Genomic DNA, 23680 nt, shown 5'->3' with positions numbered 1-23680 from the left:
GGTAGATCTGAACTGACCTCTCATATGAACTTCCTGAATTAGCACATTAGAGCAAATTTAGACGTCTCGAACTTGTCAACTAATCTCTAACATTACAATCAGAAGAAGACGCCTTCCATTCTATAACCACCAAATATCAAACACTCAACCGAGAAAGTTTGAGTATTTAAAACACACTGTATTCACACCACTTTAAATTTGCGCACATTTCAAATTATACTGGTATTCTTATATAATATAGAATCAAAGCTTTCCAAGCCAATAACAAAAATATTTACTGGATTGTACAATGGCTGCAAGCGGAAATCTTTTTTTTTTTTACTCCCACCTAGTTGGCCACCCACTTAACTCACACAGCGCCGCTGGCGAGTGGCTTAGTCATACGCACTCAATGCAAAATGGCGGAGACTCGACGACTCGGCGAAAACTAGTCAATGGGTATTTAACCAAAGCGCCCAAAAGCATAGAGGCCACTCACAACCAATCCTTACGCTCACACATACACACATACATATGTATATATTTATTTATGTTATAGGAATTTTTCGAGCTCTCCTTTTCAGCTATAATTCAACGGCGCCATTTTTGTGACGGGTAAATAAACTTCAATGGACGTCAACGCATACTCAAGTATATACGAGTATAAAGACATAAAGGTGCCTGTCAAATGAAATTTTAGTCCGTACAAAAAGTAAATAAGACAACCAACCACAGGTGCTTGTGTTTGCCATAAAAGGTTGTTTGCCTTGGGTCGTGGGAGAGGACATGCCACAAAATAAAGTTTAACCAAATATTAAATAAACTTGCATGAAACTGCTGATAGCTTATGACTAACAGGGCGATAGGTATTTCTTACCTAGTTTAGTGCTATGTGTTTATTTTAGTTGTTGTTGTATATAATTGGCTTCAATTAGCTGGCCACAATTAAAGTTGATTAGAAGATATAAAAAGGGAGGAACTGTATAACATACCTATGTTTGTATTGTATATCAATAAAAAGTTGTAAAAATATCCGGAACAAAGATCGAATAAGAAAATGGGAAACATATATTTATACATACATATGTAGCAAAGAAGAAAGAAGCAAAGCTTCTTGTTATGTAAGTGAAATTCCTTCCAACATCAGCACAAAGGCATTGACATTTACTTAAGATAATCCATCAGACTCAAATCTGCAGGTTACAAACTGGATTGAAACTGACCTTAACAGGTTTCAGACCGGATATCGTATCTTCAACTGTTGCCTTGAAGTTCACAGCACTTTTGTTTTTTAATGTTTTTTTAATTGTCTGAGTGTTTTTGTATTTTTATATTCTTTTAGTACTGTAAGGCAATGAACTACGAGATGAATCAGAGATAGTAAAAATATCAAAAAAGAAATGTACTATTTATATTAACTATGTGCTATGCTCCTGAGTACTATTCACCTCATTGTAACATTGTATCTACCGTTAAATACATTTTACAAGTTGAGAAAAAATATTTTCTGTTTCAAGCCATGACCTACAATCTTGAGATCCATTCAGAATTTCTAACCGATTTTATAAAAAGTGTTCTCATGGAAAACTCTCAGAGATTTGTTTTCTCGTGCGGAGAGACGACCGTTATAAGCAAAGTATACTTATCTCAGTCGAAAGATATGAGGCGCTAAAATATTGTTCATCATTACTATTTTCTACAGACCACTCACCACTCAGTTATAAGGCAGACGCTTTCAGAAACATTTGGTTTCGGTCTTTTGATACTTTTTCCTACACGTTTCTTGTTATTTGTTTACATTTTCAGCAACAATATAGTAATTTTTATTAAATATATACATATACGAACATACATATGTACATGCAAACGCTTGCAATTCAACGAGTATTGAGCCGGCAGCGCACTTTGATATAAAAAATACCAACTCATTTAACATAACACACCCGAATGCACCGGATTTGAACCGGTGCGAACCGGTAACGGTAAGTGCAAGCAATTAAGAATGCAAATATATCCAAAGCGACGCCGCCACCGCCGAAGTATGAATGGAAGCGTGCAAGCGACTGCAACAACAACAATAGCAATCGAAATGACAATGCCAATGTAAGCGATCAGTCGTAGGCACGGCGCCGGTGTCCATAACAAGCCGGCAATTCGAGGAAGCAATCGAGTTCGAAGCTGATTCTGATTGCTTTACAAGCTATTTGCTAACTTCCAGCAGAAATCTGATCAATAATCACGAGAGTCACGATCGGTAGCATGGCCGCTAGCGTGCTGAGTGGAGCGCCAAACACCCACCTTTCTAAGCGTCGATACATTTAATATAGAATCAGTATTGTTGTTGTTAGCTCACGTTTAGTTTGTTTAATAACAAATCATAAGCAAACGCTAAATACTTTGTATGCAAATATACATTTGTAAGTGGGTGTGTCCACAGAGACAATGTAAGTTTGAAATTGATACTTTTTATTTAAATTTATTCTATTTAAATACAGTAGAACTTCGCTGGTTTGAACAAATTTTAATATAATTTTTTTTATTTATTTTTTTTTTTGGAAATAAAACGTTTTTTGTCGACTCGACTTGACCCTTGAAATCGATCTTTCAGCATCTCCTTCCCCTTCCCTCCAACAAAAAAAATACAAAAGCAACAAAGATTCACTTTCATTTTCACTGCAGTTGCATGAAAAATTCACGGAAAATCAGAGAGACACGCACACCAGCACACGCTGCAAGATGTATTATGCATGGGAGGCTACTTTACTGAGGCGTGTCATGTTTGTGGGCTTCAAAAAAAGTAGTAGCACACAAGCGCCAGCTACTGCATGGGTCATATGAAAAATTCATAGCAACATGCAACATCAGCAGCGGCAAATGCAAAAAAGCGAATTCCAAGAAATTGTAAGAAAATCGACAAAATTAAAGGTTGTTCCAACGGTAAAAAACAACAAAAAAACAAGAATACTGCAACGCTGTATCGAAAAATCTACAACACACTGACGCTGGGTGGGCAATAATTTGTCGCTATTATCGATGGAGGTTACAAGCTGTGGCGCTAGTGCACCAATTACGCTTGACATGCACAAAGCTTGTAGTCTCGTGTTTGCATGTTCGTATATATGTATGTGTGTATATGTAGTCTTCTATGTAATTAATGTGGGTGCAGGGTCGGTCTTCAAACTTTTGTATATTATACTCGTACATTGGTTGGCCGATTCATGTCGCTCATTCGTGTCGCCATTTGTGGATCCTTTAAAATTGACACAAATCGCCGCTGATATTTATATGTATATACAAATCGAAACATATCTACCTGTATAGAAGACAATGCACACGACCAATTTGAGGCAAGAAATGCTCAAAAAATCAATAGTGCTTTAAAGCACATCTGGAGAATTCCACGAATTTACACTATTTTTAAACTGATTAATATGTGGCTGGGAATAATTGATTTTATTTATGAACTTTAAGATTATTGATATTTGGTTACCAAGGGCCCTTATATAAGAAATTTTCTATTATCTGCTCCACGGTCCAAGCCTCACGGGCTGAATCCAGTGAAAGTATGAATCAAGAGACCCAAAAATAAAATATATATCAGGATCTAAATTCAAAACATAGCTTTGAAACCAACCACACTCGTATGCATCTATATAAATACCACAAAGTAGGGTTAGTTACAGCTCATATAATACCAGAACGACTGCACCGATTTTGATGATCTCGGTGTTGTTGAATTCGTTATCGCCCTGAATAGCAGAAAACCTTTTAAAATGTCGAAAAAATGTACAAAACCATATTAAACTAGAAAACACTTAAATCAAAACATTGAAATAAAACGTAAAGATGTCAACAATTGTCAAAGGTCTCAATCAAACCTGTGTTAGGCGGTTCAAAGTTCACCGATCTAATGCGGCTTTAATATACCCTGACTCGTGCCTATTCATATCACTGATAGCTTAAATGTCCGTCTTCTTAATTCTTCACGACTCTATTATATAATATTTATTTATTATAACTTTTTCTTTTTGCATCTCCATCCCTCAACATGAAGTAGATTTCTCAAATATGTTTTTAATTGCTAATCAAAAACGCTTAATTAATTCAATGCGCAGTAAAGCACAAAGGGAATTAAGCACAAAGGGAGTAGCTAGCGACCTCATTCGTGTTAAAAATAATTTCATATTTCAAGCATCCACACCTTTCACATTTTCGTGCACGTGCAATTTGAGGATGAAAGTGAAAAATGCTCGCGGAGAGCAAAGCATTGCATTGGGCAATTGAAACGCTAAATTTAGCTAATTTGCGTGATTTTCGAGTTATCAGCTGCGGTTGAGCGCTCTATGTTAATTGATGCAACAACAATAACAAACAAAAACAACAGTACAACGACCAGCTGCATTCGGTTGCAGGCAAAAGCTCATCTACATTCACCGTTCACGGTCAACGCGGTCAAATGACGGAGCTATGGCATATACATATAAAGCACTAAAGCACAGACTAAAATGCGATATTTATGATTACACAAGTGCGCCGAGCATATACTAGATGCATGCAAATGGGTATGCCACAAGTCTGAATTTATTTGAATTATTTGAGCATTTTCTAAGAGATAACTTAGCGTGGGCGGCCGTAACTAACCGGCTGGCAGGAAGTGTTAATTGAAGTAAGTATGCGATTTATTTTTCAACACATACCAATGAGCGAGGAGAGTGGAGTGTGGTAAACCGCGTTGAAAATCTAAGTAATTAACACGAATATAAATGTAGATATGTCTATGTGTTTCAAAGAATTAAGTAATTATTCACTTGCATAGGAGCTCACAATTATTATTCTAATAATAACGATTTACCAGAATAATACACAGGGATTCCAAGCTAGTAATTATATAGATTTGCAAATGAATCTGATAAAAAATAGTGATGAATAAATTCCACGGGAATGCACTTATGAAGGTGGTTCGTCTCTGATAGATCAAACCCACAACTAAATAATTGGGTGCTAACCAAAGATCTTAACAACCGCAGACATAATAGGTACTACTAAACATACCTTAAAGCAGTTTGAGTTTTATTATTTTTTGCTCAATGTTCGTAATCTGGTAAATGGTGCTTTAGTGAAAGAATACTCAACTGTTGATTTGAATTTCGAGGGGCCTCAGTTATTAGTGAATTATTTCAGGCTTTGTGAATTATTCTTCGACGAGTAAAGTGTGTTTTTTAGACATTTCAAGAAGAAAAAATTCGCTTATAATTTAATTTCAAAATCAAGAATTAAGTTTGCCATTACGTTTCAAAATTTATTTCTGGCAAGTGACGACCGCGACTGGCTCGAATAAAGCCAGCCTAGTGGTCCCATTTTCGACAACTTTTTGTTTTTGTTATGTTAGCAACAAATGTTGTTCTGGAGTAAGTCTGTACATTACACTATCCAACACTCGGCTGGGTATGTCCCAAGTTTGGTCCAATACCCAGAAAAAAAGTCGATTTTGCCGTATAGTTTTATGAAATGAAAACCACACGTCTAAATAAATACCCATTATTTGAGCATGTACATCATATATTTAACCAATGAAATAAATCAGGTTTTTTATCCTCTAATTAGGATTTAAAAAAATTCAACAATTTCGGACTTAAAGACTTATATATATATATAAAAAGACTTTAAATTTTATTAAATGCCTGGTTCAACCTACAACAGTTGCCACCCTATATTATGTTAGATGCTCCAGCGAAGTGCTTATGTAAAAAATAAACTATATGCATGGTTGCAACGATAACTGAGTCAATGTGAAATGCGATCGAACAACGATTGGCCGCACAACTGCAATTAAATATAACAGCCGAGGGAAACGGTAAAAAGTGCCTGTGGAAACCGCACTGGAACACGGCACTCAGTTTCAATGAAAATGTAATAAACATTTATGAAATTACAGTGAATAATTTACACTAACATCAGTGCGGCTGTGAGTGTGCGTGTGTTTGTGCAAGTGTTGCTAACATATTTGAATGGCTTCGAAGGGCTTGTTGTTGGTGTGCGCGTCGATTTGCTGATGGCTGATGACTAACTTTGTTAATGACTGTAATGACATTGTTGTTGCTGGTGTCGGTAATAGTGAAAAAGTGGATCACATTTTCATTGATATAATATAATATGAAATATTTTGTAATATTCACGCAACAATAATTGACTTTGTTCCAGTAGCCAGCAACTTTTTGCAGCACACCAATACACCGCATGGGGCTACCAGCACTTGCTCAACGGATGCCCAATGAAATGGGCGAAATGACCTAATAGCATAGGGACCCACGCAGTGGGTATAAGTGCAATTTTACTGGAAATTCGTGCGAAAGCAGAGGTCAAAAAGTCAAAAGCATGTGAACACACACACACACCGGTACTTTTACACTTGCAAGGGTTTGTGTGTGTGTGTGTGTCAGCAAATAGCTGTAAGCATTAAATAAGTACATAATTCCATTTATTCATGACAGTGGTTCCAATTTCAGTTGCTTGTGGCAACATTGACATGCATATATTACATTTACATATGTAAATTCAACAGTGGTGACAACGCAGGGTAAGGGACGCAGCGTGTGGAAAGCACTTGCTATCTTGCAACACCAGTTGCCAACAAGGCGGCATTGGGCTGGGCGTTCAAGTGTCGTTAGCTTGTTGGAAATTGGAATATGGAATTGACCAACTGCGCCAGATTTGCGCCAATGCCAAGCAAGAGAGATTGTGCAATGGTTAAACGTGTATGCAACAACAACAACAGCAAAAAGTGCAATCATTTGAAGAGTAGCTGACACAGGGGACTGAGCTGGAGGCCACAATGGCATGAACTGGCACAAATAAGCGCAATAGCCGAATGCTGAGTGTGAAAAAGCACACGCAAAAACGAATGACAACACACACAATCGAAACGCAATCAAGTGCAGGCAGCATGTGGCAAGTGGCAAATGACATATTGCATTTACATAACTGTATCTGTGTATGTGTATGCGTGTGTTACATAGCCACTTTGTGATGTCAACCCGGCCAACCGCACCGCACCGCAGCGTCGAGCGAGTCAGTTCAGTCAGCCGGGTCATTACTATCGAACGACGGACAGCAACGGCCCGGTCACTTAACACAGTCACTCAACATTTTCGATACGATTTATTTGCTGCCACATATGCTTGCCACCAGCAATTGAACTTACTGTGCCCAAACGATATATGAAATACGGAGAATTTAATATGCTGTGGACAAATTGCAATCGCAAATGAGAGTACTCCCAAGTGGTGCAGAAGGGTGAAATGGATGCGAAATGATAGTAAAAACAAATAAAACGAAAGACATCTCAAATGTACTGAACTGCAACAAATTATTGATAAAACAATGCGCATATGCTAAGTCGTATTTTGTGGCATGTGGCACGTGGCATGTGCCACACCAACAACAATTGCCGCAATAATGTTGATTTACTGACTCGATAGCGTCGATTTTATTGAGCGCAATGTTTGTTCGACTGCCTGTTGTCTCTGTGTACAATTGGGTACAATTGGGTGCCATGCAAGCAGCAGTTCACCGTATTCACAAACACGCCGTTGCCTTGAACTTTTCCAACGATTTGCCACATCTCTTGTGTATTGTGCCGTAGTTTTAGACTCGGCATGGCATAGAAATGTGTGTAATTTCCCCACCAATCAAATTAATATTACAGTGAAAACACAGCGGACATTAGCAATCATATTTTATATCCTTTACAACCACACGTAATTTATGTGCGTATAACGGTTAGCAAAGTGCTCATGCATTTAACTTAAGTGCTAATAAAATTTATAATGGATTTCTGAGTGAAGAATTGGTGTTATAACTATTAGACCCATTTTAAACGCGACTGTTATTGAATTTGGCGCCTAGAAGTCTCAATGCAACGCTGTTTAGATTCTCAGAAAGTTTAGAGAATCACAAGCTAACCGTACTTTACATTTAAAATCTGTACACAAGTAGATTAGAAATATTAAAATGTTCAAAATATTACAGGCATATGCCGTTTAAGGTCATGACCATCGCAAAATATAATTATTTCTCGAGAAGGTTTTTTTTTTTGAACGGCAAAGATTTTGGTTGATCGTCTGAGGTTTATTCAGTTCCGAGTTTATGTTCCTTGTATTAATGAACGGAACAAAATTCAGCGATAATCAACATATATCCGCTCTTCACGCTTCACGATAGTTTGAGAAACCAAGAGATCTGAAATCATGGGTTTTGAAGTAAAATTTGTTCAATATACATATATAACTCACGGTCTCACAAGGAATTGTCTACCCTTTACAACATTAAATAGACTTATCATAGAGATTTTTAGTTTTATGGTAGATGATCCAACAGTATATTTGCATCCAAGATCCACAAAATCATCCGTCTTTGAGTAAAATAAGTTCGAAAACACCACAAAAATACCATATTTATTAGAGAAAGAAGGTTGACTTCAAGAAAAGGAGAAAATATTTCAAAAATATGATATTTATTGGAAGACACAGATTATTTTCTAATAAAAAATAATAATAATATATTGAAACTTCCATCTCAATAACAAGAAAGACAATATTCTAGAGTTAAAGTGATATACATATGTATATATCAATGGGTATCTCCGATATCCATAAGTCATGGTATAGATTAAAAATAGGCTAACCAAATTAGCCTGGACTTATAAAAAAATGTTTATGAACATTAAAAAAAAAACATGATTGATGATCTGAAGATCGAATTGGACCCTGCAAACAAATATTGTATCGTAGACCTCAAAAATTTGACAATAGACACCGAAAGTATTAATTTCAAAAGCAATTCATTTAGCTTCAATACAACGTTGGATGGTTTCGGGTTCAGGCTTTCGTAAGCTTGATGGAAGGTTGACTAAAAACACTCGTCTTATAGCATTGAAGCTTATACATGATGGATATTTGTTAACATTTTTATATGTGTGCATTGAGTAAATGAATTATTTTTTTACAATATACAATTTTAGTTAAACAAACGAATAAAAGCAACAAAAAACAAGCAACAAATCAACTGCATTCCTTTATATCATTGTTAATCGGCTAGTTAATAAAACTGTTCAGACATTTTATCGCTTACCTTGATCCCACAATTGTGGCCTGACGCCCATTGGTCGTCGTTAGCAAATCGTCGGTATCCTGAGCATTACCATTTGTTGTGCCCACCACCTGACCAATGGCGCGTTTCATCGATTCGAAAACCGAATGTGGACCGGTCGGTTCTGTGGTGGATTGATAGATGGCGCCACCACTGCCATCTTGGCCATTGGTGCCGGCGCTATCGAGCGCTGTATAGCCGCCTTCAGATTGCGGCATCTTCATCATGACAACTTAACACTTACAACAACAAGAGTATATTTCTGATGTTTCTTCTTCTTTAAATCGAATTGTGGTTTGTTGTAGTTTTAATTGTTGTTGTTTTCAAGGTGCTTAGTGGTTGTTTAATGAGTGGCACTTGTGGTTGTCGGTATGTTTATGTATGTATGTGTGTGTGGTGGCTGTGGGTGTGGCCAAACTGCGCTGTTGCGTCAATCCTGGCGTTGTGATGGCGTTTGGGCTTGAGCTTTCTTTCTTTTTCTTTTATTTCTTTATTACACAATTTATTGTACAGTTAATATTTTACAAAATGCAATTATACGGCAATCAGGCAAACAGGCAGACAATCCAATAAGGCAGGCATTTTGGTGCATTTTTAACAATTTGATTTGTTTTTATACATTTTATTTTAGTTTTTTTTTTCATTTATTTATGCATTATTATTTAACATATTTGTTTATATATTTATTATGATATGTTTTTTTAATTTTGGTTATTAGGCGTTATTGCGTTTGTTGCATAGCGCGTGTGTTGTGAGTGCATTGATTTAATTCGTTTTTGTTTAAAGAACGTCAGCGAGCGCAAATGACAGTTTTTGAGTACGACAGACATTCGAGTTCGTACCAAAATCGAAAAATCGAAAAATAAACGGAAAGTAAAAAAGGAAAATTATTACAAAAACATAATCAAGAATTCAACGAAATAAAAGTGTAAAACAAACAAGATTCCTTGCATAATACTAATTTGTGTTTTGTGTGTGAACTTAACTAAATAAAGAATAAAATATAAATTCGCAAAACAAGCAGAATCTTAAGTGCATGAGTACTGGCAACAGCGGTTCGTGGTGAATGTGCGTTAGTTTGTGTGACTACGATATACAAACAAATTATGAAATACAATGCCACTTTACTATTTATATACATATGTATATGTAAATACGAGCTTATTAAAGTAAATTCTTATTACAAAATACAGTTAATAAGTATGCAGAATAAGTGTATGTTTGAATGAGCTAATGAATGAATGGGGAAGGAATTGCAAAATGTGATAAAAGTGTGATAAATCTCATGTAAATAGTTAATGGTGCCATGAAATCTACAAAACTAGTTAAGGGTTTGCTTGAAATATGTGTAGTTGTCTCTGGAGAAAACTAAATTAATCTCGAGCAGTGAGCTTTCGTGATAGTTTTGCAAAAGTTTTAGTACCGTTTTGTTATCAACCATAACATTTTCTGAGGTTATATATATTTAGAGATTTTAGTGTTTTCGTTTTATAAACCTAACCTCTCATATAGTTCTCTTTAATGTACACTATTTCATTAGCCAGAACATCTATCTTCCAGTAATTAATTAATTTCAAATTCAATACTTTCTCATTTCAGCAAATTTTCCGCTTGCCATCCATGTACTTCGCTTTAATCATATTAGTTGGCAATTATTATTACTCTCCAAGGTAAAAGAGCAACACACCTGCTGACACTTCACAGTATATGTATGTATGAGTATAAGCTTGGCATTTTTTAATCCCTTTGAAATTTGTTTCCTAGAAACCATTATTAATTTTGCTGTACAATAAATAATTCTCAATACACAAGCAGCAGTTGCTTGTGACCTTTTCGATACAAACTCTTTACTTTGTGCCATAGTTTTTATGGCAACAGTAAGTGTACGACAGATCAAAGATAACCGAAATGTGTAATATAAGTTAGCCTCCCGGCATATACGATAGATTGATAAGAGTACATTAAAATAATTAGAATTATTCACAGAAATACAAAGAAACGGAAAGTGTAGGAGAGAGTAGTTGTAATAAGCTTCAATAAGCACCTTAGTTTTCAAGCAATTTCAGAGAATTTCTTAGATAAATGAAGTGAAAGAGTATTTTAGAGAACAGAGAGGAAGTTTCGTAGACTTATTTTTGTTAAAGAATTAATTTAATTTAATATTAACACATTTAAACAGATTCGAAACAGTTAGGAGGAACCTTGGTAGCTTTGAAACAATTACAGTGACCATTATTATAGACCTCTTTTTAATGTTGTCGCCTTCAAAATAGCCCCCAATCGATATTATACAATTCTGGAACTTTTAAAACCCCCTTTATTTTTTGAACACACCTCGTATATCTATGGGAACCTAAATGGTTCTGGGTTGCAATAGATATCAGTTATGAAAATGTGCTATATTTTCTGTCGTATTTAATTATATGTACAATTATATTACGAGTATGACTTATATAGTTTCCGTCACGAATGCCTAACACATAGTTCTGAACCTACAACAATAGTGTTATCATTAATAACAAAAACAAACAAACAATTAAAGTTTCTAAACAACAATGGATAAATTAACAAAAGCCTCATAAAATATTACACAACAATATGATATTAATCAGTATGCAAAAACAAATTCTGTTAACGAAAATTGTATAGCTACGAATGATGACGCATTTGGTAATATAAAGCGAAAACAAAAACCAGTTCCCTACACACATAGATACTTATATTGACATAAATAATTTATTTTTACGAAGCTGCCGAAAATATTACGTAAAAATTTACCACTAACATGAAAAAAAAAATCTTTTTTCAAATTCAACAATCAAATTCTGGCTATAACTAAATAATTTGAAGTGCCATTTGCAACAGCAATCAAATAAATATGCCATTGCCAAGTGGTTTTTAGTTGTTGGTTATCACAAATCTAAAACAGACATTTCCCAATAGCACAAAGCAAATCAGATTTTGTTGTTATTAAATTAAATGTGTTTTCGTTGGTTGTTGTTGTTGCACGCTTTGATATAGAAAGTTTTTGATATCTTCTGTTGACAAATGCAGCAGCGACAGCGCGGAGAATTTTAAATTAAATAAACTTATAACAAAGCAATAGCTTTATAGCTTTATCTTATCACGCCACATACGCCTAAATGCGAACAAATAATTTGATAAAGTGACACATTTCACTGATATTTATACAAATAAAAGCAAAAATATAGTGGAAATGCTGCCAAATGCATCGGGAAATCAAAGTGGAGCCTCGTAAGCGTTGAGCAAATAAAAGTGGAAGCGCACGAAATTTGTTTTGAGGTTAGCGAATGATGAGAAATCATTCAAATGTAGCAAAATAAGAACAACAACAACCACAAAGATTACAGCTGACGTTAATGTGGCAACGTGATCTCAGTCAGTAGCTTCAATTGTCTTACAGACAATAGTCACTCACATTTATATTTGTTTCATGCATACATACATATTTACTCATATGGCTGTAATCATAGATAAACAACTAGAAAAACAACGCAATTCAATTTTACATATATATTTTGTGTAAACAAAGCTAAAACAGCTGTTCATTGTTTTGTTTTTGTCCGTAAGCTTTTCAGAAACGTCAATAGGAATCGGTATGAGATCTTAACGTATAGATAGTGGGACTACAGTGACTAACTTTCAACAGAAGTGACCTGATTTTAATAGAGCATAGATTTAGTCAATCATGGACTGCCAAGGCACTGCTTTAATAGATCAAATAACAGATCCCGATCAGATTTTTCGTTCAGAAAATATATTTTTAATAACCAAACATTTACCTTTAAAACGTATTTTATTGCACTCCCCATGAGTAATACCACGATTCTGAAAACCTAAAAAAAAATCCAAAACTTTTGTAAACATTCGCTATTGTGACGTCAGCAAGTCAGACGTCAGTACATATATGTTAACAGCCACTGACTTCTGCGACCTATTACTAATGACTAAATAGTAATTAAGCTAAACTTGTCTTAATAGGCTCATTAAAACCGTGCTAAGATTTTCAAATGCAATTCCGTAAAAATGTGAGATCTCAGTAATGACAGACAGTGACGAGAGCTTGTAAGATGGATTGAAAAGTATTTACATATAGTACATACATAAGTACACACTCATTTACTAGTCGTTTTAATTAGAGCACAAAATTATACTCAACACGTAATGGAGAAATATGAACATAAAGAGGAATCACAAAATTGTTGCCAGTCAAATGCGAAGTGTGCATCCACACAGTGAATAAGAGGACGACTGTTCTTATGACAGTTCACCTTCAAATCTGGCAAAAAGCTAACGGCGCAAACAACTTGCGTGACTTCGAGAAGGCACATATTTGTGGCTCCAGAGACTCATCACCGCACAGCGTCAACCTCAGTAGGCTTAGCATCAACTACATTTACATATTTACCCTTAAGACACTCGCACGCTCACCGCCTAGGAGTATATTAATAGAAAGTAAAAACAGTGTGTTTCATAATGTTCTATCACTTGGGATGTTCTAATTGTGCTGTATAATGAGAACTCGGCAATGCGTAGTAAAATGTTTACCGGGTAAGCGTACAATCCGGCTGGCAGCAACTACGCAGTATTTTCAACATTTTCACTGATGAGTGCACAAAAAGTTTTCAAGTGGTGCGAAATCACAAACACATATTATATAGACACACACACTCACTTGAATGGACTACCTATTGAAACTCGTATAGATACATTTTGAGAATAGGTATGATACGAGTACCCGACTGGAAGTTAGCTGCTAATTTCTTTGAAGCATAGCTTAATATCCGGTATAACAAAGCAAGAGTTCCGAATCCGAATCGAAATTCTGAGTATTCAAAAAACTCAAAGCCAAGTCCGATTAACATTTCTATAAGGTTGGAAAACCTTGATTTTATAGAAGTTTGTGTAATAATATGTTTTAGATCCAGAAGACGAGAGTATTACATTTAAAATATAAATATTTATATATACAGATACAGATTATATAACACTTAAAAACCTTTATTCTCTCCAAAAAATTTAAAAATTTTCACCAAATTCTTAGAATCCTAAAGTCTTCGAATATGAGTTTTAACTTTGAAAAACCTCAGAACATAAAAATTCTATATTTTTATATACATATATTTTTCCACAAGAGACTAATTGTTTCGTGCCAAATTGGCTATAAAAAAGCAAAAAATCCAAAAAAATGAAAAAGCTCAAGTGGCCGCTGGAAGTTTGAAGTGCCTCATGAAATCAATTGGCGAACGCCTATATGAATTTCCACAACCAATCGCTGAACAATTCTGACCAGTAAAAGGGAGAGAAACTAGGAAAGGTTGAGTACTATATACTTTGTTAATTAGCACCTAGATTACTGTGAAATAAAACAAATACAACAATTGTTTTGTAATATGTATAGAGAAACGGACAGCAAAACCGCAGAAAATCGAGCATGGCAACAACTAAAAACCCGAGCAATGTAAAGCTACAGCACAACTAAAAGTTTCCGCTCACACCGCACAACCTCTCTCCTAGCCACACACGGACTGCATTATGCCCCCCAGTCACACCACAATCATGCCAACCCACAAATATGGAGCAGATAGTCATGCATTATGCACAAGAACCGTTATTTTGAAGTGTACAAAACTAAAAAAATCAATAGCAACTACAACATTTTATTCGAGTAACTGTGGTTCGTCAGTGCGAAAGCACGGAATTGCTATACATTATACACCGCTTATCAAGCACCGCTACACCATACAATTGGGTTAGTGCAGGTCAGCGGCGCAGCGTCCTACTTTTAGGCGCTTGAACGTTTGCGTTCTTTTATGATCCTTTTAATGTGAGCCGTATATATATTTTTTTTTTGCTCAACACACTTGTAAATTGTTACAGTTTCTTGTTTAACTTGGGGAAAATAATTTCATTTCTGTAGCACTTCAAACTTTCTGCTACTTACTGGTTGGTAATTTGAAGCCTTTGTGCGCTCTGCGAATGCTTGGCAGTGCGCTCGCACGCAATAAAAATTATTCAAACTAAATATTTTTATTGCATTTCTTAAACGGCAGAAAGTTCAAATAGGCTACTATCAACTGGCATACTCGACTTCTGCGCAGAGGGAGGCTTATGCGCCTAAAATTATGCCTTAAAATATACTCGATGGAATAACTGTAATGTAAACTTTAGAGAATGAAATGTTATTGATGATTATAACTGTAATTAAGGAGTTTCGTTTAGAAGAATAGCTGTTAATATGATATTATGCCAACCATAGCTGATTTATATTGAGTACTGAGTCTTAAAATAAAATAAAAATACCACCAATTTAATTCTCTGAACCAACAAATGAGATTTTTGTAACATTATTGTTCATAAGAGTTATTTGTTAAGGTTCCAAAGCTTAAGAATCAATATTATTGCTGTTTCCTTTAATTTAATAATACTTTTCTGGGAAAAAGCCACCTCCTTTCAGAGTCTATTATGATAAAAATAAATAAAATTCAATAAATCGCTCGTAAAATCATTAATGTATGCGTGTTTCGCATTTATATTTGGAATTTTTACCGCATGTGCCCGTGCCACTCTTCCACACATACCTACTTCTATAGAGAACGTTCTATTGTAGTACCAGTCACATGCAAACTGCACGCTCATCCACCAACCCAAAGAGACCGAGTCTAAACGCTTGAGCGGAGTGCAAATGTGTAACCACTGGTAACAGTCGTAAGCGAGTCCATAACAAATGCTCAACTCACCCACATAACCGACGAATGACAAATGTATTTCGAAATTAGAAAATCAAGTCCCACAAGAGGCGCCAAGCAGTCAAGGTAATACATATGCCGCAGGAAGCATACGAAGCCACAACTGCCTAAGACATCATGCCAACTCATGTACGCCCGCTAATAACTTCAACCGCTGACACATGTGACTACGTTTTACGTAACAGTCGGAGTGACGCGAGTGTATTTGTGGAGCGCAAATATTTGGCGACGCCAGCAACGCCAGCAAAATATGCGAAGCATTAAATGCCAAAATTTTAGTTATGAGGTCGCATTTCACCTGCCAGTTCATCTATGTAATTTGGATAATTTGCACTCATGGAAGAAACCTTTAACCCCCTTCGAAAACGCTACCCCCACAACATTGGTTTGAGGAAACGACCTTGCTGCGACAAATCACACACATATACTGTATATAATGTAAGGAATTGCGAGGAAAAAGCTGCCGAGTGCAAAAACTATTCGTGAATCGGCACGAAAAACTGGCAGGAGACGCGTCGGAAAACGAGACAGAGGTGCGGCCCTTTGTTGCCTGGCTAAATAAGTCTAAAGTGTAGACGCGTCGGTGGAGGCAAACGAACGAAGAAAATGGAAACAGCAACAACAACTCGCCACACCAACACCGAGGCAATTGCATAAATAATGGAGTTCGAAACTGCCTGCCAGCCATTGAGCCAGCCGCTGTGAACTGGCTGCCAAATAGCTAAATTGTATTTGAGAGTTGGCGGAAATTTCTAGCTGTCCACGCGGGTAGTGGGCGGCATGCTTGAGGTAACGTATGACGTTCTGAATCGATGCCAGGTTACATAAAAATACAACACAGAGCCGTGGGAAGAGTTAATCGAAACAGTTGAAAATTGTGTGCATATGAAAGTGAGAGTAGGTCAATGTTGTCGCCTGGAAAATCACCATTTCCCGTTCATGCACATGTGGGTATTTTGCAAAGTCGGAGTAAGTAAATATACGCGCATACTAAAAACCAGCGCCTAAATCCTATTAAAGCGCAACAGTGTGGAAAATGCCAAAATGTGATTATGGAGCTTTGTCCCCAAAAGCTAATTAACAGCCAAGAATCCGTGAAAATTGCTGCTGGGGCCAATTAAAAAAGGGTTAAATAATGTAAATGCATAGAAAAGGGAAATGCTTTCAACAAATTTTTAAATATATTAGACCATCGGCTGTTCGGATGGGACTTTAAAATTGTACTGTAGAAGAAGTAAAAGTTCGTTGAATATATTTTGAATAAGAGACACATCTAGTTGAAGGCGTAAGTGACAAAAAGGGCAGCGAATGAATATTTAATTCTAATTGGATATTGGAGGTCGATAATGGGCAGTTTAAAACGCTTCATCGAAGCTTTGGAGTTTTTAAGCTTAGTTTAAGATTACTGTCCCTATAACTTACCGATCTAAACAGGTTCAGATCGCCGAAAGGACAAAACAGAGGAGCTATTAACACCTTCCTTAACTCGCTCCCCGTAAATGGTGTACTTAGAGTCAAAACATCGCCCATCGCAAACACCGAGCTCGAGTTGCCTCGCGAAACTAGAGTGACACTAGCGCAATTTCGTTCTGGATACTGTAGTAGATTAAATTTCTACTTATTCAAACTGAACACCGACATACCCAACAATGCCCTGTATGCAAAGAGTCCCTACAACTAATACTAACCACCTCTTTGTATGTCCAATAAGGCCCATCCATCTAACACCCGCTTTCCTTCGGTCCGATCCTGTCGAGACAGCTCGTTTTCTGGACGTTCTGTTAGATGACTACCATGACAATTGTACAAATAAAGAGTCATAGATGTTCAAGCAGGTTTAGATGACCTTTACAACAACATTGCAGTCATTAGTTTTTAAAGTATTGCTTCATTGTGTGAGAAACCCATTTCTTCATTTATTTTCACATAACCTCAAACTCATTTTTTGCAAATTTTTCAAAGCTCAAATAAATGTATCCAGTCGAATAACGGTAAACAAAATGTCATTGAATTAAACTGCACGCTTGCTCTCTCTGTATGTATTTGCGTGCAGTGAGGCGAAGACCGCTTTTTAAGTGTGCCTTATCAGACAAATGCAGATGCGTTAGAGCCAACGAGCATTGTAAATTGATACGAATTAAGCTATGCATGGAGCAGTGGTGATTGCGAATGAAAAAGTGTGAAATTATACCCGAAGCATGCTGGGAACATAAGATAGCAATGTGCAAAAAAGCACAGAACAAATAACGGAAATTCTGAAAAAAAGAAATTCTTGGGTACCAGCAGACTAGCAAAAACCCCAATATACGAGGAGCGTACACACACATATCCGAGCTTGTTTGTTTGTGTGTGAAGTTCCTGCTGGCGATGATATGCAATTCATGAATGTTAGTTATGCAACAACAACACTATAGAGTGCTGAGTATGTATGTCTTCGGTATAGCGTTCTTGCAATATACTACATAACGGAGCAAAGTGGAGAGCATTCCGCACGTCTGACGTTGCTGCGCGACCGGAAATTGAACGTGGCGATTCTTGTGTAGCCAGGATTATGTGGCTGAATGTCTATCACAGCGCCGAGCAAGGTTACCACCACGAAGCACTGAGTGACTACGCTTGAAGGGATTCACATGCAGCAAACGTGTGCGCATACCGTTAGATACAACACACATATGTATTTACTCTTTTTTTTTGTTTACTTGCACTTCAGTCCAACGAACATTGTTTAAGCGAAAATACTGCACTTGTCATTTATATTGAATGCTTCAGGTTGAGCTATGAAAAGGAAGTGGTTTCATATCCTGCCTTAGAGAGCAGCAATGCAGCAAGATGATTTCTTTTATTGCCTCAATTTATATTTCTCTAAGCTGTTAAGCGGATATTAGCAAGTATGAGTGTGTGTCTAAACCTCAGAAATAATGAATTGAACGCTACTTCGAAGACATGTAAGTAAGTCCCAGAAGAAAGACTTAAACCATACCGCGATTAGGATAGGATTGCTGCAATGACTATAGATAAGATATGAAATCGGTCCTTCTTTAAGTAAAAATGTATGCCAACAGCTATTTTCGTTAATCCCAAACAGTCTACGACCACACCTCTAACCTATTTGCCTTCAAGTAATCATTAAAATCCAACAACAATGTATAAATAGAAACATACGAAATGAATGTGGTTGTGGTTAATATTGAAGGCAATCAAACGACAAAAACTAATTCTCTCATAAAATTTATTACGACTTACAAAGGTCACAAAGGCGACAGGTGAAAAACACACACACAACTTTGTCAAGTAACGCCTACAGACAGCCCGCCTGCTATCAATGAACTGCAGAGTTTACTTGATAAGAATTAAGGCTAAAGTAAAATGGTCTATAAAGCAAATAAAGTGGAAAACCAGAGCACATATGTATGTATGTATATAGTATATGAAAGTGTATATGTAAAAATGCAGATAATTAAATATAAAAGTTTTGCTGATAACTTCGTCGCGCTAGTGGCAATTGAGTTTCTAGTTTAATGTCGGGTTTTTTATATTAAACCAAAAGTATATACTCAAGGCAAATCATGAATCGAATTAGAGCGTTGAAGCAGTGAAAGAGGACAAATTGCTGGCCAAATTGTTGATAATATTGGTGATTATTACATTTTGTGCCAGCAAGTCTACTTACTATACATATGTATATAGCATTCTTCCGCTGGACAAAAATTACTAAGCCACAACTCCAACGGCAGTGACACCAAACCACCCGCTTTTTCAATACCAACTCCACAATGGCAGAATTTTCGAAAAAGCCACGCGAGTGCAAACAGTCAGCGCATTACGTCATCACAACGCTTTGGAAACGAGTACAAAGCGATTGCCAGACGAGTTCAATCGGCACTACAGCGTATTGTGTAGGGGCTGGTGTATTGTTTTTGTTTAGCCCTTCGCGAGCACCTGCTCTAAGCATTTGTTGTTGTTGTTATTTAGCTTTTTTACAGTTTTATTTATATTTTTCTTGCTTTTACAGCACCATTGAGCATCATGCGAACGACGACTGGCACGCGAATAACAAACGCGGCCGCCTGACTGGAGACACCGCCAACCACTGGGCACAGGCACCAGGCACCAGGCACCAAAAGCCACATTTTCCTAGTGGTGGGTTGAAGGCTGGATAGAGGTCGAAGTAAGAACTCGATGGTGACTTATATATTATTTTCGCTTCTAATTTACTTTAGAAGATGGAGTTTCGTAAACTTCATTAATTATTTGCAATGTTTACATAACAGCCATATGAGTTTTATTATATCCCTTGGTTTAAATATTTTATTATTTAATCTCTCACTATTTCGAGTGTTTGACTATAATGTTAAATACATATTAAATACTTGAAGCTATAATTAATAGCTTTAGTGTTTTCAATCAGTAGAATATACAAATATTTTATGGGGATACAAATATAAATATATTTACACTGACATACATACACTTCCTCTTTTTACAAATAATATAAAAAAGCGTCTATAATTGCTTTCTAAAATATATTTTGATGATAGTGTGATTAAAATTATTTAAACGTTTTAGAATTTTATCTGTTTATGAATTTGAAGTATAATTAAATTTTTTATCGAAAGAAGCAATTCGAGTTGCTTTCCAGAGAAAAAAGTAAGTCTTAAGTGAGTCTTAGTCAATAGGTCCTTGCACTGGATATAAACCTGCATCCTTTTCTTCTAAAATCTGGATAAACTTGTTTACTACAAGTTAAATTTAATTTAATATATGGATTCAAGAACCACTTGAGTATTTTTTGTTTATTTTTACCCACAATCATAAATTATTAATGTTAAAGAAACCCGATGAGTGAGAGAAAATGAAATGCATAGTGGGATTTTCATAATAAATTAGAACTGCAAAAGGAAGCCTATTCCCAAAATTAGATTCAAAGAGATACATATATGAGTATAAAAGTAAGAGGATAAAGAATATGAACAACAAAAACGATGCGGTGTAATCTGCGAAATGAGGTAATTTTATGCGGATAGGTAAGCTAGTGGCAATGAGTGGTATACAAAAACAAACACATAGCTTAGATACACAAATTAGTTAAGACGAAGAAAACACATACTGGTTGGATTGGAACACTAAGTACATATGTATGCATATGAGCATTGCAAAAAAGGTGCAAAGTTGAAGGTAAATGCGTTGATGACGGTGAAGATGTATTACTGCATAATAAATTAATAGTTGTGGCAGCGAAGTAAGAGTAGAATTGACAGTGAAACGTGAAAGGCGACAAGCTATCTAAGTTGAATAAGCCTGACGGGTAATATGGACGTGTGTAGATGATACGAATATATATACATAGAAAATTACTACCTACTCGGGTACATAGGCGCACTAAGGGTTGAGTAATGCAAAGCGTGGCGGTGAATGAATAAAAAGTTGATGCATGTACAAATGTGTAAAGCGATGTGCAATAAAGTGATGATAATGTAAGGTGATGGTATGTTATGTGTTGATAATGCCACAGAAGCAAAGAGAGAAACGCTAATATAAAAATTATACGCACAGACATGCATACATGCGTACGTACATACATACAAATATACCAATACAATTTGTATGCACGTACGCTTGTATGTGTGTATGTTACATTTTTTGTTCAAGGAGAGGCGCAAACGTTGCAGCCATAGCCACACAGCAGTAGCAAACGTAACTGCACAACAACTGCAAATGTCATTTCATCAGCAGTTACGTATGCACTGCATGTGGCAGGAGGAGGCTGCAATACGTACACAATAGAAAACTCACCTGTATTGGTGTTTTTGTTATTGGTTGATCAGCAGTTCCTTGTTCGCCTTTGCTGCTGTTGCAACTCCCTTCTAACGGGGCAGTCGGGTGCGTACGTGAGTTTGCGGGCGTTACGCGTGACCTGAATGTAAATGCACTTCCGCTGCAAAAGTCGCCGCTTAGCTCTTATATTTCTCACACACTTGTAAATTTTAGGTTTGTTCAGCGGCTGTTCGTGAGCCTCTTCACAGATATTTTTACTACTTCACTGCTGCTCGGAGACGGCAACAAGAACAAACACCGTTTTTTTTTATTTTTGTTGTTGTTAATTAATAATTTTTTCGGGTTGTTTATCAATATTTTTGTTAACAAATTAGCGTTTTGCGTTCTTTTTTGCCTTTTTCTTTTTTACACTGTCGTCTTTCACCTCAGCTGACGCTCTTAGGTTCTCTTTATTCTTCTGTTTCGTCACGGAAAATCAATAATTTGCTTGTTCACCTTCTCGCTAATGATTTTTCTTTAGCGAGTTTTTTTCCTCACTTGATTTCGTTTGCTTTTATTCTTTGTATTGTTATTGAGAGCGTATAATACCGCTTTGGCTGTGAGCACGAATTCGTTGTTTCCTTTTATTATTCGAAGATTCGGAAAGATAATTGATTCACTTTAAACAAATTTTATTCAATTGGAAAATGTGTTCTCTCTGACTCAGTACAACAAATTGGCTAATTAGCTGTGCTTTAACCCCTCTACAACTCGACGGAAACAAGACACAACCGTTCGCTGCGACGTCAAAATTGCCATTGGAGCATTGGAGCATTGGAGCATCGGCAGTTCGGTCAGCGCGAGCAGCAAATTGGAGCTGTCAAAGCAAATGACAGCAGAAAAGGAGTGGAAGGTAAATATGAGGTTATAGCGACGACAGCGTTGGATGAAAATGTCAAATAAGAATTATTAAACAAAAATATTGAGGCGCGGCATCTAGCGGCGAAGGGTGAAATGTAAGAGAATATATATTTCATAAGAACGTAAAAACGATATATCGTTTTACGTTATAACGGAAGCACATAGTGGAGAAACGGAAATTCTCTATTTCCCAAAATTAAACGAAGGACCTCAATTTGAATTAAACTATTTCGTAAATTAAATATGAGTGCAATATAAGATACAGTAACGGTATTAAAGCAAAGACTTGCATATAAAAAAATTGCAAAATCATTTCAATCATTTCAACAAAAGGTAAAACTTCGTTGTGTTGAAGTTCTGTTTCTTAATTATAATAAAAACACACTCCGAAAGCTCAAACATATATTTATATCAAGAACTTCTAACTTAAACTTTAACTTAATGCTTCTAAAAGCTTAAACTCAAACTTAATGTTTTCAAAAGCTTAACTTATAAACATCGTTATCATTTACCTTTTACTACTTAAATTACAATTTTTACATACAACTTTAATATGCCAAACGGGCATCGAAAGCTTCAACCACGAAAGCTTTTATTTACAACATAATGGCTTTCAAGAGAATATTGCTAAACATGTTGCTACTCACCATTTTGTTGTGCAGTCATTTAATATGGCACCAATGCCACTGCCGCTGTTGCTGCAGCTTCCGTTGTTATTATTGTTGCTGCGCTCTTGATGGCTATTGGCTGTCGCCATACAACCATCCCAGGCATATCCTGGTTCTGGCTCATAAGCGGGGTTTGTTATTCCTTCGAGACAACAAACTGCAGTTACTTTTTTGTTTTTCACGCTCATTTTTGTAGCTTGTGTGTTCTGGTGGTTTTGAGTATATCACATTCAGTTTCGAACAAAATTTAAACAAAGATTTCTTCACTTTACTTAACACACTTCAAAGCTCAATTTTTAAGAGATTAAAGTTTTTTTACCTTTTTTCAGATTAGGAATGTGTTGTACTTTTCGCCATTAGATTGAGTTTTTTTACATAATTATTTGGTTTTTATCGATTTTTGTTATGGTTTTTTCGGTCTTGAGAGAAATAAATCATTAT

At 36.2% G+C, this 23680-nt stretch overlaps 1 protein-coding gene and 1 long non-coding RNA gene across 10 annotated transcripts in view; one reads left to right on the top strand and one right to left on the bottom strand.

The window, feature by feature from the left end:
- LOC105221194 (protein NDRG3) overlaps positions 1-23438 on the bottom strand; it is a 40241-nt gene extending 16803 nt beyond the window's left edge. For 3 of the 9 annotated variants that reach the window (XM_029037689.2, XM_011197957.3, XM_011197958.3), the window contains exon 1: positions 21690-22482. Coding sequence is in view for 6 of the 9 variants with exons in the window: in XM_011197954.3 (XP_011196256.1) it covers positions 9109-9353 (245 nt within the window). In the remaining 3 variants the exon portion in view is untranslated. Of the gene's footprint in view, positions 1-9108; positions 9615-21689; positions 22483-23218 lie in introns of those variants that run through there. The other 6 variants (XM_011197954.3, XM_011197955.3, XM_054233925.1 and 3 more) reach the window with 6 other exon arrangements.
- Positions 6127-7252, top strand: LOC128922674 (uncharacterized). The gene is made up of 2 exons (XR_008471851.1): positions 6127-6428; positions 6486-7252. It is a non-coding gene; the product is annotated as an uncharacterized LOC128922674 (long non-coding RNA).
- Positions 23439-23680: the final 242 nt, after the last annotated feature.

This window comes from Zeugodacus cucurbitae, chromosome 6 (assembly GCF_028554725.1).
Source record: "Zeugodacus cucurbitae isolate PBARC_wt_2022May chromosome 6, idZeuCucr1.2, whole genome shotgun sequence".
In the NCBI taxonomy this organism is placed as follows: domain Eukaryota; kingdom Metazoa; phylum Arthropoda; class Insecta; order Diptera; family Tephritidae; genus Zeugodacus; species Zeugodacus cucurbitae.
This window is presented reverse-complemented; position numbering and strand designations above follow the sequence as displayed.